The sequence below is a fragment of the Coregonus clupeaformis genome, chromosome 21 (genome assembly GCF_020615455.1).
Source record: "Coregonus clupeaformis isolate EN_2021a chromosome 21, ASM2061545v1, whole genome shotgun sequence".
Classification (NCBI taxonomy): Eukaryota; Metazoa; Chordata; class Actinopteri; order Salmoniformes; family Salmonidae; genus Coregonus; species Coregonus clupeaformis.
In genome coordinates, this window is record NC_059212.1 from 53,641,378 (window position 1) to 53,654,773 (window position 13,396).

The 13,396-nt window shown below is 44.7% G+C and overlaps 1 protein-coding gene across 1 annotated transcript in view; it reads left to right on the plus strand.

Annotated features, from left to right (window-relative positions):
- The window catches only part of LOC121535424 (epidermal growth factor receptor substrate 15-like 1), a 38,837-nt gene that overhangs the window by 19,427 nt on the left and 6,014 nt on the right, over positions 1-13,396 (plus strand). Inside the window, exons 17-22 of the mRNA XM_045205974.1 lie at positions 1,848-2,027; positions 2,951-3,068; positions 3,375-3,508; positions 3,734-3,794; positions 8,365-8,450; positions 8,695-8,755. Of these exons, the coding sequence (XP_045061909.1) occupies positions 1,848-2,027; positions 2,951-3,068; positions 3,375-3,508; positions 3,734-3,794; positions 8,365-8,450; positions 8,695-8,755 (640 nt within the window). The remainder of the gene's footprint in view (positions 1-1,847; positions 2,028-2,950; positions 3,069-3,374; positions 3,509-3,733; positions 3,795-8,364; positions 8,451-8,694; positions 8,756-13,396) is intronic.

Consider the following 13,396-nt stretch of genomic DNA (forward strand, 5'->3'; position numbering starts at 1 on the left):
CATAGTACAAAAGTTGACCTGTTTTATTGGTCAACTTGTCCTTCTGTGCAATAAATAAATATTCCAAACATACTCTGGGACAGTTGTGGGATGCGATAGATCCTAAATTAATACAACCACTAGCATCAAAAAAACGTTTTTAAAAGCATTGAGGCTGATGCAACTGATCAGAACGTTTAGCTTAAAATTTTGACTATTAGGCTATTTCTTCACATTATATTTCTTTAAGGGGTGGCAGGTAGTCTAGTGGTTAAGAGCATTGGGTCAGTAACCGTAAGTTTGCTGGTAAAAATCCCCGAGCCAACTAGGTGAAAATCTGTCGAAGGCACTTAACCCTAATTGCTCCTGTAAGTCGCTCTGGATAAGAGCATCTGCTAAATGACTCAAATGTAAAAATTGTAATCAAAAATAAGCGCCGCAATGCGCACGCGGCAGTAGACTATAAGCACAATTGTTCCAAATGCAGTCAATTAGCGGGAAAGCACCTTTCTCAAATGTGATTATGCATGTGATGCTTTATTATAAAAGTGCATTTCTATGGTGAAAATTATCTTCCCCAAACTTGAAACTGCCTACGTATGCCAGTTAGGCTGTACACCGGTTGTAAAGCAGATTAATGTGCTTAATTTTAAGAAGTTATTTGGCCAGTTTAGTGATACAAACCTTACCTCAGCTGGTAGAGCACGGCGCTTGTAATGCCAAGGTAGTGGGTTCGATCCCCGGGACCACCCATACACCAAAAAAAAAAAATGTATGCACGCATGACTAAGTCACTTTGGATAAAAGCGTCTGCTAAATGGCTTATTATTATTATTATTATTATTATTATTATTATTATTATTATTATCAAAACATATAAGCCTATGGGCTAGGCTACATGAGGTATGCGACTATAATTTTACAAAGTTGAAAGAAAGAAAAGGCAGCCGCTGTTTCTTGCCTTACTGCACACACTGGGCATCATTCACAAGTAATAATATATCATTCACAAGTAATAATATATCATTCACAAGTAATAATATATCATTCACAAGTAATAATATATCATTCACAAGTAATAATATATCATTCACAAGTGATAATATATCATTCACAAGTGATAATATATCATTCACAAGTGATAATATATCATTCACAAGTGATAATATATCATTCACAAGTGATAGGCTAATATTGTCACCCATCAGACTATTCTTAATTTAATCTTGTCTTTACCTTTACTAAATAATATATGTGTGGAATTAGTTTTGATTTAAGATGGACCATTATCATGCGCCTGTCTTGGAACAGGGGCAGGGGGAAAAAATACATGGAATCTATGCACTTAAATAGCGAATGGAGGACGCCTTTCCAATGGTTCGTTTTCATTCTAGCCAGGTAGGCTGTACTCCTGTTGTAAAGCGAAGCAATGTGCTTAATATTAGGAAAGTTGAGAAATAATTATAGTGGGCCTAGCCTATAGAAAGCTGATAGGATCCTCCTCTTTTTAATAGAGGCCATCAAAACTCTGTTTTCTCACACAATTGCATAGCCTATAGAAATGTTGCGCAACACGAGCTCATGGGCTCTCATGAAGTGTTTGATTAGATTTTCGAATACATTTGCATTGAAGTCAGAGTGATTAGAGGGACAATAGAGTGCTGAGTACCAGGCAGTTAGCAAGTTTGGTAGCAGCATCAGAGCTTGGAGTAGCCTAATTACCGTGACTAAACGGTCACGGTAATTTGACTGCGGTCATGACTCGTGACTGGCGGTAATACGGTCACCGTAACAGCCCTACATACATACTCTTTTACTACGACAACCAGTGTTACTGTAGACTCACTGACATCCCTTTATCCCTTTAGGCTCGTAGTAAGCTTTCTCAGATCCAGGGCAGTCAACAGGATGTGACGAAGACCATAGAGCAATACAACAACGCTCTGAACGGAATCCACGGCCAGACACATGCTGGCAGCATGACCAACCTGGCAGACATGAGCGAAGTAGGATTCTCAGAGAGGGAGAACGGAGGATTTGGCGCCAGGGTGAGTAGTGTTGTCATGATATCAGGGTCGTGTTCATTAGGCGACTACATGAACTACCTGAATAAGAAAGGCTCATTTTTGTTTTCCGTTGCAAAACATTTAGCTAAGTAGTGCCTTAATTAATATGACCGAAGACTGGAAAGAGCTTGGATATAATGAAATATACACTGAGTGGACAAAACATTAAGAACACCGGCTCTTTCCATGACATAGACTGACCAGGTGAAAGCTACGATCCCTTTTTGATGTCACTTGTTCAGTCCACTTCAATCAGGGGAGGAGACGGGTTAAAGAAGGATTTTCAAGCTTTCAGACAATTGAGACATGGATTGTGTATGTGTGCCATTCAGAGGTAAGACAAAATATTTAAGTGCCCTTTTAATAGGGTATGGTAGTAGGTGCCAGGCGCACAGGTTTGTGTCAAGAACGGCAACGCTGCTTGGTTTTTCACGCTCAATAGTTTCCTGTGTGTGACAAGAATGGTCCACCACCCGAAGGACATCCAACCAGCTTGACACAACTGTGGGAAGCATTGGAGTCAACATGGGCCAGCATCCCTGTGGAACGCTTTCGACACCATGCCCCGATGAATTGAGGCTGTATTGAGGGAAAAGGTGGGGGGTGCAACTCCAAATTGGGAAGGTGTTCTTAATGTTTTCTACACTCCTGTGTATATTATATTCCCTGCTATTCATGTGGAGCTCTCACTTTGTGTTTAGTGTGACCTCACTTCCTGTTGCTCACACCTGACATAGTTGGTACCTTTTTATTTAATGCTCATTATGTTAGTGATTACAAGAAGAAGCGTCTCCATTCAGTTCCGCTTGGTAAAGCTTTATTTTCCCAACATTGGGCAATCTAGTTGATTTTGAATGGAAATGGAGAATCTTTTATCTTTTGTCAAAAAATGTTTTTTTTCCCAGGAGGACTCTTTCAAATCGAAGATAGCCATGTTCAGCAGCAACAAATCAACACCAGAGCCCCTTCCTGCAGCAGACCCCTTCCAGACAGAGGACCCCTTCAAATCAGACCCCTTCAAAGGTAACTTTAAAAGTATATTATACCATATGAATGTTTATGCAAAATAGTTTGTGTTATCGGAACCATATTGTTGCAACAATTCTGGAATGATTCAAATTCCATGGCTAGGACTGTATGTTCCAGAGGCTATGAGGTTCTATTCCTTTATTAAAAAGCTTGTGGTCATATGCACATGTGCTTGGCTAATGAAGTATACCTGAACAGAGCAGAAAGGCCTCCTCATGGTATATGCTCCATATCACCACCGTTAATGACAATGTTTCCATCCACAAGGATCTTGGTCACGTTTTGTCTCAATCCTCTCAGATCCATTTGGAGCAGATGATCCCTTCAAAGAGTCTGATCCATTCAAGGGTGCTTCCTCAGACTTCTTCAAGAAAACGACCGATCTGTTCGCCTCAGCAGATCCCTTCAGTAGAAAACCTACTCCCCCCATCAAGGTAATACATGTTGAATTACTGACAGAATTATTTAATATATTATTTTCAATGTTTATTTTTTACAGTATGTCATATTTGAATACATTATATTGAATTATATTGTATGAAATTTTTATCATATTTATTGAATATATTGGTATTGAAATGACATCCTGTTTTCAGTTGAATGAATGTATCTCGATGGAGTTGATCTTAATGGTACTTCTCCTCCTGTCTATTTCTCAGCCCAGTGGCAGTCTGTCTGGTAGCAGGGATCTCTTGACCTCCCACAGCCCCAAGCCTACAGGTACCTCTCCTATGCATTACACAACCTCTTTTACACACACACACACACACGCACACATATATAACCTATATACCACACACACACACACTATATATATATATATATATATATATATATATATATATATATATATATATATATATATATATATATATATATACATATACATACATACATACATACATACATACATACATACATACATACATACATACATACATACACACACACACACACACACACACACACACACACACACACACACACACACACACACACACACACACACACACACACACACACATATATATACACACACACATATATACACACACACATACAAATATACACACACATACAAACACACACACGAACATACACACACACACACACACACACACTTGCTATTTTTGTATCTACATTTGAATTACTGTTTTTAGTCAGTGTAGTTGCACTCAAGATACTTTAGCTGTAACGGTCAAGTAACATTTAGAGTTGAGAAAAACTCTGTATATCACTAAGAGAGATAGAAAGTCAGTTGAATTGTGCATAAACTTCTGAAGAAAAGCCCTCATTCACTGCTGCCCAGGTGACGTGTTCCGGCACGTTTAGACATTATTTCTGGGCATTAGTTTGTGGAATACGATTTCAACTCACTGTAATTTCATATTTTCCTGGCTGAGGTCTATATTTAGTAGGATACCTACGTATTTAACTGCTGGCCAACTAAAAATAACCCTGGAAAAACAGGAGTTGCAGTGGGGGCCAAACATAACAGAAACTGTGTGTGTGTGTGCGCGTGTGTGTGTATGTGTGACTGGAAACAGCACACCAGAACTCTCGCACCACTGCTTTAACCAGTTCAGCTCTCCTACTCCCCCCTCTCCTCCTCTCCTACTCCCCTCTCCTCCTCTCCTACTCCCCCTCTCCTCCTCTCCTACTCCCCCTCTCCTCCTCCTACTCCCCCCTCTCCTCCTCTCCTACTCCCCCCTCTCCTCCTCTCCTACTCCCCCCTCTCCTCCTCTCCTACTCCCTCCTCTCCTACTCCCTCCTCTCCTCCTCCTACTCCCCCCTCTCCTCCTCTCCTCTCCTCCTCCCCCCTCTCCTCCTCTCCATCCCCTGTTCATTCCATTCATCCTCTGCTATTGAACTGCAGGGCCTTTATGCCTTAGTCACTGAGAGAGGAGGAAGTTGGTTTAAATTAGGGCTAACACTCCTACGCACCGGTGAAACGACACCCCTCCACAGGAATAAGGGCTACACTGTGGGGGAGACTTAGAGCTATGCCACGAGAAGGAAAACGCTGCGTAACACACATCAATGTGCCCCTTCATCGTCACAGTCACACACACACAGTCTCAAGTCGAAACAGAGTCGTTTCATGCCATTTCAGCAAGCCCATGACACTCACCATCTCAGAATATATTCTGAAATAGTTTCCGTAGTTAGAATCGGGTAAGATTGGCATTCCTAAAACATTATTTTGATGAAATGTAATTTTATTTCTGACAAATTAAGCTAATTGTTTGCACCCAAATTGGCCATTTTTTAGTTTATAGGATTCAGATAATATTCAATAAATATAGTGCCCAGAATCCGATTTGGACCAAACTTCTTCCTACCAATGAATAAGACATGAGGAATCCCAAAAGATGGGGTGTGGGGGTTCCACCCACGGAACCCCCACACCCCATGCCAATCCCACCTCAACAACCAGTACACAGTATCAGTTCTCTTTGTTTGACGAGTAGCATGAAGCTGCTGCTTGGCGCATTGCTTCTTCATACTATGTAATGTATTCCCTGTGAATCTGTTGATGTTTTTTTTTTCCCCCCCTGTTCAGAGAAATTAGTATTTGATGTGGCTTGCATTATTTACCGTAAAGTAGTGTGAAAGTACCAGGTTTTGACCACTAGATGCCACTGTTCCTGCTATACCGGCACACTCTTTTATCCATTTTGCTGGTCTCTTGTGTTTATTAAATAGATCACAACATTTCCTTTGCAATTTTGGGTAGAAAAACCAATAGATTTGGCTCATGATGAAAATACATTGTGTGGTCATCCTCACAATTCAAGCCACTCCTCCATGAAAGCGATTCAGTTTGTCCTAATAGCAACCTAATGCTTCAACCTTTATTTACAAAAGTATTCAGATCCTTTGCTATGGGACTCGAAATTGAGCTGAGATGCATCCTGTTTCCATTGATCATCCTTGAGATGTTTCTACAACTTGATTCGAGTCCACCAGTGGTAAATTCAATTGATTGGACATGATTTGGAAAGGCACACACCTGTAAATATAAGGTCCCACAGTTGACGGTGCATGTCAGAGCAAAAACCAAGCCATGAGGTCAAAGGAATTGTCCGCGGAGCTCCGAGACAGGATTGTGTTGAGGCACAGATCTGGGGAAGGGTACCAAAAAACATTCTGCAGCATTGAAGGTCTCCAAGAACACAGTGGCCTCCATCAATCTTAAATGGAAGAAGTTTGGAACCACCAAGACTCTTCCTAGAGCTGGCCGCCCAGCCAAACTGAGCAATCAGGGGAAAAGGGCCTTGGTCAGGGAGATGACCAATCACTCTGGCAGAGCTCCAGAGTTCCTCTTTGAAGATGGGAGAACCTTCCAGAAGGACAACCATCTCTGCAACATTCCACCAATCAGGCCTTTATGGTAGAGTTACAGACAGAAGCCATTCCTCAGTAAAATGCACATGACATCCCCCTTGGAGTTTGCCAAAAGACACCTAAAGGACTCTCAGACCATGAGAAACAAGATTCTCTGGTCTGATGAAACCAAGATTGAACTCTTTAGCCTGAATGCCAAGCGTCACGTCTGGAGAATCCCTACGGTGAGGCATGGTGGTGGCAGAATCATGCTGTGGGGATGTTTTTCAGCGGCAGGAACTGGGAGACTAGTCATAATCGAGGGAAAGATGAACGGAGCGAGGTACAGCGATATCCTTGATGAAAACCTGCTCCACAGCACTCAGGACCTCAGACTGGGGGCGACGGTTCACTTTCCAACAGGACAACGACCCTAACCACTCAGCCAAAACAACGCTGGAGTGGCTTCTGGACAAGTCTCTGAATGTCCTTGAGTGGCCCAGCCAGAGCCCAGACGAACCCGATCGAACGTCATCTTGAGAGACCTGAAAATAGCTGTGCAGCGATGCTCCCCATCCAACTTGACAGAGCTTGAGAGGATCTGCAGAAAAGAATGGGAGAAACTCCCCAAATACAGGTGTGCCAAGCTTGTAGCGTCATACCCAAGAAGACTCGAGGCTGTAATCGCTGCCAAAGGTGCTTCAACAAAATACTGAGTAAAGGGTCTGAATACTTATGTAAATGTGATATTTCAGTTTTGTATTTCTAATACATTTGCAAAAATGTCTAAAATCCTGTTTTTGCTTTGTCATTATGGGGTATTGTGTGTAGAATGATGAGGAAAAAAACTATTTAATACATTTTAGAATAAGGCTGTAACGTAACAAAATGTGGAAAAAGTCAAGGGGCCTGAATACTTTCCAAATGCACTGTATATTTCAACAGAATGTTTCAGGAACGCTAATCATATCCGTTACTAACTTCAGAAACCATTTCAGAACAATCTGAGATGGCGGGTGTCAGTCCTTTTCTTGTGCTTTTTGAGGAGGAACGACCCAACAAACAAATATTTTGTTACAATGGTTTATACATTTCTCTGAAACCTCTCTGAAATGTATTTGTTAAGTCAAAAAGGCATACAGCAGTGTTGGAAAACAACTCCACAGTACTGCTACCACGGTGCTGCTCACAGTAACCCACCACGGTGCTGCTCACAGTAACCCAGCTCAGTGCTGCTCACAGTAACCCACCACAGTGCTGCTCACAGTAACCCACCACGGTGCTGCTCACAGTAACCCACCTCGGTGCTGCTCACAGTAACCCACCACGGTGCTGCTCACAGTAACCCACCTCGGTGCTGCTCACAGTAACCCACCACGGTGCTGCTCACAGTAATCCAGCTCAGTGCTGCTCACAGCAACCCACCACAGTGCTGCTCACAGCAACCCACCACAGTGCTGCTCACAGTAACCCACCACAGTGCTGCTCACAGTAACCCAGCTCAGTGCTGCTCACAGTAACCCAGCTCAGTGCTGCTCACAGTAACCCACCTCGGTGCTGCTCACAGCAACCCACCACAGTGCTGCTCACAGTAACCCAGCTCAGTGCTGCTCACAGTAACCCAGCTCAGTGCTGCTCACAGTAACCCACCTCGGTGCTGCTCACAGTAACCCACCTCGGTGCTGCTCACAGCAACCCACCTCGGTGCTGCTCACTGCAACCCACCTCGGTGCTGCTCACAGTAACCCACCTCAGTGCTGCTCACAGTAACCCACCACAGTGCTGCTCACAGTAACCCACCTCGGTGCTGCTCACAGTAACCCAGCTCGGTGCTGCTCACAGTAACTCACCTCGGTTTCCCAGGCAGCTTCAGTAGCTAGTTTGTTCCCTAGATGTTTCCATATTAAGTGTGTTTGGTTGTTTTCTTAAGTGTTTTTATGGTTGTGGTGTTGTTCTGTTGTAGATGGTTTCGGAACAGTGGACCCTTTCGGTGGCAACGCTTTTGGAGGAAAAGGTGGATTCGCAGACTTCAGTCAAATGTCCCACAAGGTAGGTTACAGGGGAGCGTTGTAGATGTAAATAATATAGAAGTACTATTCCCATATTAATAAAATAACTGACATTGATATTATATTTATTTCCCCCCTGAATCCACGGAGGCCTTGCAGTAAACCCACTGTCTGACTGTCAAGGCAACGAGATGTAGGCTCGTAACAAAATGCTGGTGTATAATACCTCTGTTTTTAAAACTTCATTTTGGATGTTTTTGTCTTTATTCTGGCGTTGTGAGCAGAAGCCAAGCAACCCTGTGCTGCCACCCAAGAACGTGCCTAACAGACCTGCACCTCCATATGGTAGGTGTGCGTGCGTGTGTGTGTGTGTGTGTGTGTGTGAGCGAGCACTCATGCACACGTTTCTGTGCTCACACTAATATGAGAAGGAACTCAATGTGATTGTACTTATAAAACACAGTTCTTCCCTAGTCAGCAAAAAAAACAAGAGAAACTCTTGTTACATCAAAGGACCAGAACAGAAACTCTGAAAACTGATGCATAGAGGCTAACTTTTAAAACACCTTTCTAGGGGTAATACCACAATGCTAAAATAGACGCTTATATTATTAAATCTGTTTATCTAATTCATTTTCTTAAAAAAAAAAAAAAAAAATCTAAGTACTGTAGAGTGTCTCAAGTGACACCCTAATCCCTACATAGTGCCGCTACTTTTGACCAGAGCCGTGTGGTACGTAGCCTGTGAGTGTCCTCTGGAAAATGTTAGTTAGTTAGAAGGAGGAGAGGTTGGGGTAAGTGACCGTTTGTAGCATCAGTTTTTCAGAACGACTCATTTGTGTTCTAACACTGTCTTATTAAACTTGTGAGAGCGTGTTTGTGTGTGAGAGCGTGTGTGTGTGAGAGCGTGTGTGTGTGAGAGCGTGTGTGTGTGTGAGAGCGTGTGTGTGTGTGAGAGCGTGTGTGTGTGTGAGAGCGTGTGTGTGTGAGAGCGTGTGTGTGTGTGAGCGTGTGTGTGTGAGTAGCGTGTGTGTGTGAGAGCGTGTGTGTGTGTGAGAGCGTGTGTGTGTGTGAGAGCGTGTGTGTGTGTGAGCGTGTGTGAGCTCCTTGTTAGTACTTCTCCTTTTCTCTCCTTCTCTGTGTGGTTGTGTTCTGAGGGTGCAGAACCCTCCGTTTCTTCTTCTTTTGGAGTAGCTGGTAAACAGGAAAGCTGTTGGAACAGATAAGGTCTGTTTTTGCTTGAGCACAGACTGATTACTTTGATTGTATTGTTTACCATCCAAATCAGGTGTCCAGAGTAAGATATGAATTAACCAGTGGTCAGAAAATATGACAATTTTAGTAGTGAGGTAATGGACACTGGGTAGTTTGAATGGTCAAACTGTCTGTCAAAGTTAGGCTGCCAGCAGGTCAAAGTTAGGCTGCCAGCAGGTCAAAAGTCAACAGAAAGTTGCGCAAAAGCTGGAAGTGTGTGTGGTCTGCCCACATCTCCCTCAGTGTGTGGTCTGCCCACATCTCCCTCAGTGTGTGTGTGTGTGTTCTGGTTGACACGGGAGTGAAAATTCAGTCCTGTCCCGTCTTGTCCTGTCAATGTTTTTCTATAACCCCTGAACTTTCCTGTCCCTTCCCGAGAAAAATCACTCCCGTCCCGTGCTCATTCCTGCGCACAGAAATATGTAGGCTATTGTGTTTGTTTAGGAAGTATTTAAAATAATTTCAGTAATGCAATATGCGACTGTGATATGTGGTTGTCTTACCTATTGGAGTTAAATGGACTGACTTTAGGTCTAAGTAGCTGGATAAGTGTATTCTAGATCATTAAGGCTGGAGGATGAGGACAAAGACCACAGCAGGTAGGTCTGCTCAACACAGCACCGGCAAAAATCTGTAGCCTACAGCACAGCACCGGCAGAAATCTGTAGCCTACAGCACAGCACCGGCAGAAATCTGTAGCCTACAGCACAGCACCGGCAGAAATCTGTAGCCTACAGCACAGCACCGGCAGAAATCTGTAGCCTACAGCACAGCACCGCAGAAATCTGTCAGCCTACAGCACAGCACCGGCAGAAATCTGTAGCCTACAGCACAGCACCGGCAGAAATCTGTAGCCTACAGCACAGCACCGGCAGAAATCTGTAGCCTACAGCACAGCACCGGCAGAAATCTGTAGCCTACAGCACAGCACCGGCAGAAATATGTAGCCTACAGCACAGCACCGGCAGAAATATGTAGCCTACAGCACAGCACCGGCAGAAATCTGTAGCCCACAGCACCGGCAGAAATCTGTAGCCTACAGCACCGGCAGAAATCTGTAGCCTACAGCACAGCACCGGCAGAAATCTGTAGCCTACAGCACAGCACCGGCAGAAATCTGTAGCCTACAGCACAGCACCGGCAGAAATCTGTAGCCTACAGCACTGAGCACATAACACTGTAGCCTACAGCTTAGCACTGAGCACATAACACTGTAGCCTACAGCTTAGCACTGAGCACATAACAATGTAGCCTATAGCTGAGCACTGAGCACATAACAATGTAGCCTATAGCTGAGCACTGAGCACATAACAATGTAGCCTATAGCTGAGCACTGAGCACATAACAATGTAGCCTACAGCTGAGCACTGAGCACATAACAATGTAGCCTACAGCTGAGCACTGAGCACATAGGAACATTTACAACACATTAACATTTACAACATGAACATTTAAAAAAACCTGAGCGGCAGGACTGCATAGGCTAAGTCAACCTATTTATATTTCACGCTTCACCTTAGATATCACAGGTTTTGTTAAATACATGAACAATTGGGCTTGACAGTAAAGCTGTTAGGAGTAGAGCAGCTATGCCGCTTCATGCCTCTTGTCCCGCTCTCTGATTGGTAGACTATTTGATTAAAACGCAGCATTTTTAACGATCTGCATACTCGCTTCCTTCCTTGTAAAAGACAACTCCATCAAATGTAGCTAAAACATCGCTCTTTCCTTGGCTCTAATGTTAATGTTCGTGATGGGTCCTTGGCTGCAACAAGACGTTGCAATTCCTTGAAGGCTTCATCATTTAGCCTACTGACGTAGATTGGCATCTGACTCTGAGGTAGCCTAGTGACTGGCAACAACTGGAGCGAGGCGCGAGTGAGCCGACGGGAGGGGGGAAATCACCATTTACTTTGTATTTATTTGTATTAAGTAAACTTTATTAGGCTACAGCTGTTGTTTTTATGAAATGCTCCACACATGACATATTTCCACCCCAAAAACTCAGTTTATAACTATTCCTGTACTGCCCGTTCCTGTACTGCCCGTTCCTGTACTGCCCGTTCCTGTACTGCCCGTTCCTGTACTGCCCGTTCCTGTACTGCCCGTTCCTGTACTGCCCGTTCCTGTACTGCCCGTTCCTGTACTGCCCGTTCCTGTACTGCCCGTTCCTGTACTGCCCGTTCCTGTACTGCCCGTTCCTGTACTGCCCGTTCCTGTACTGCCCGTTCCTGTACTGCCCGTTCCTGTAGACTGTTGATCCTGTCCCGAACTTGACTCCCATTCCTGCCAGAATCCCGCAAGACCCGTGTCAACCTCTACGACCGACACCTCCCTGTATGTGTGTGTTCTGCCCACATCTCCAACAGTGTGTGCCCTGTGTTTCTCTTCCTCTGTGACCTCTCTCACTCTCCTAGCAGCAGCCACAGTCCAGATGTGGTGGTGGTGTCAACTGTTCACCCTCGCTCGCCTCTCTTTCGCCTCTCCTCTCTCTCTCTCTCTCTCGCTCTCTCATGCCTCTCGCTCAGTAAAATGTCAAACAATGTCAAAAGTACACAAATAATTAAAATGTTTTAAAAAAGTACAACGAATCCAATTAAAAACCCAAATAACGCTGGATAAGGAGCCGGGTAAACACTCCATGGCTCGGGTGACTGAGGTTCTTAATGATCTTCTTGGCCTTCCTTTGACACCGTGTGCTGTAAATGTCCTGGAGGGCAGGCAGCGAGCCTCTGATGATGTGTTGGTCTGACAGCACCACCGTCTGGAGAGCCTTGTGGTTGAGGGCGTTGCAGTTGCTGTACCAGGCGGTGATGCAGCCCGACAGAATGCTCTCAGTGGTGCATCTGTAAAAGTTTGTGAGGGTCTTAGGGGCCATGGCAAATTTCTTCAGCTGCCTAAAGTTATAGAGGCGCTGGTTGATTTCAGGTCCTCAGTTATGTGTATGCCGAGGAACTTTTGTCCCTAACCACTGGTGCCCCGTCGATGAAGATAGGGGCGTGCTCCCTCTTCTGTCTCCTGTAGTCCACGATCAGCACCTTCGTTTTGTTGACATTGAGGGAGAGGTTAATTTCCTGGCACCACTCCAACAGGGCCATCACCTCCTCCCTGTAGGCTGTCTCGTCGTTGTTGGTAATCAGGCCTAGCACTGTCGTGTCATCAGCGAACTTGATTATTGAGTTGCAGTCATGGGTGAACTGGGAGTACAGGAGGGGACTAAGCACGCACCCCTGTGGGGCCCCTGTGTTGAGGATCAGCGTGGCGGTGGTGTTGTTTCCTTCAGGAAGTCCAGGACCCAGTTGCACAGGGAGGAGTTCAGACCCAGGACCCTGAGCTTAGTGATGAGCTTGGAGGGCACAATGGTGTTAAAAGCTGAGCTATAGTCGATGAACAGCATTCTCACATAGGTAGTCCTGTTGTCCAGGTGGGATAGGGCAGTGTGTAGTGCAACAGCGATTGCATCGCCCATGGATCTGTTGGGGCGGTATACAAATTGAAGTGGGTCAAGGGTGTCGGGTATGGTGGAGGTGATGTGGTCCTTGACTAGCCTTTCAAAGCACTTCATCATGACAGAAGTGAGTGCTCGTGTGCTACTGGGCGATAGACAGTTCAGTGACCTGAGCTTGCTTGTGTACAGGAACATTGGTGGCCATCTTGAAGCGAGTGGGGATGACAGGCTGGTGCTGGCGCGTCAACTATTCAGCCTCTATCTCTGAGAGGAGGGGTGGAGTG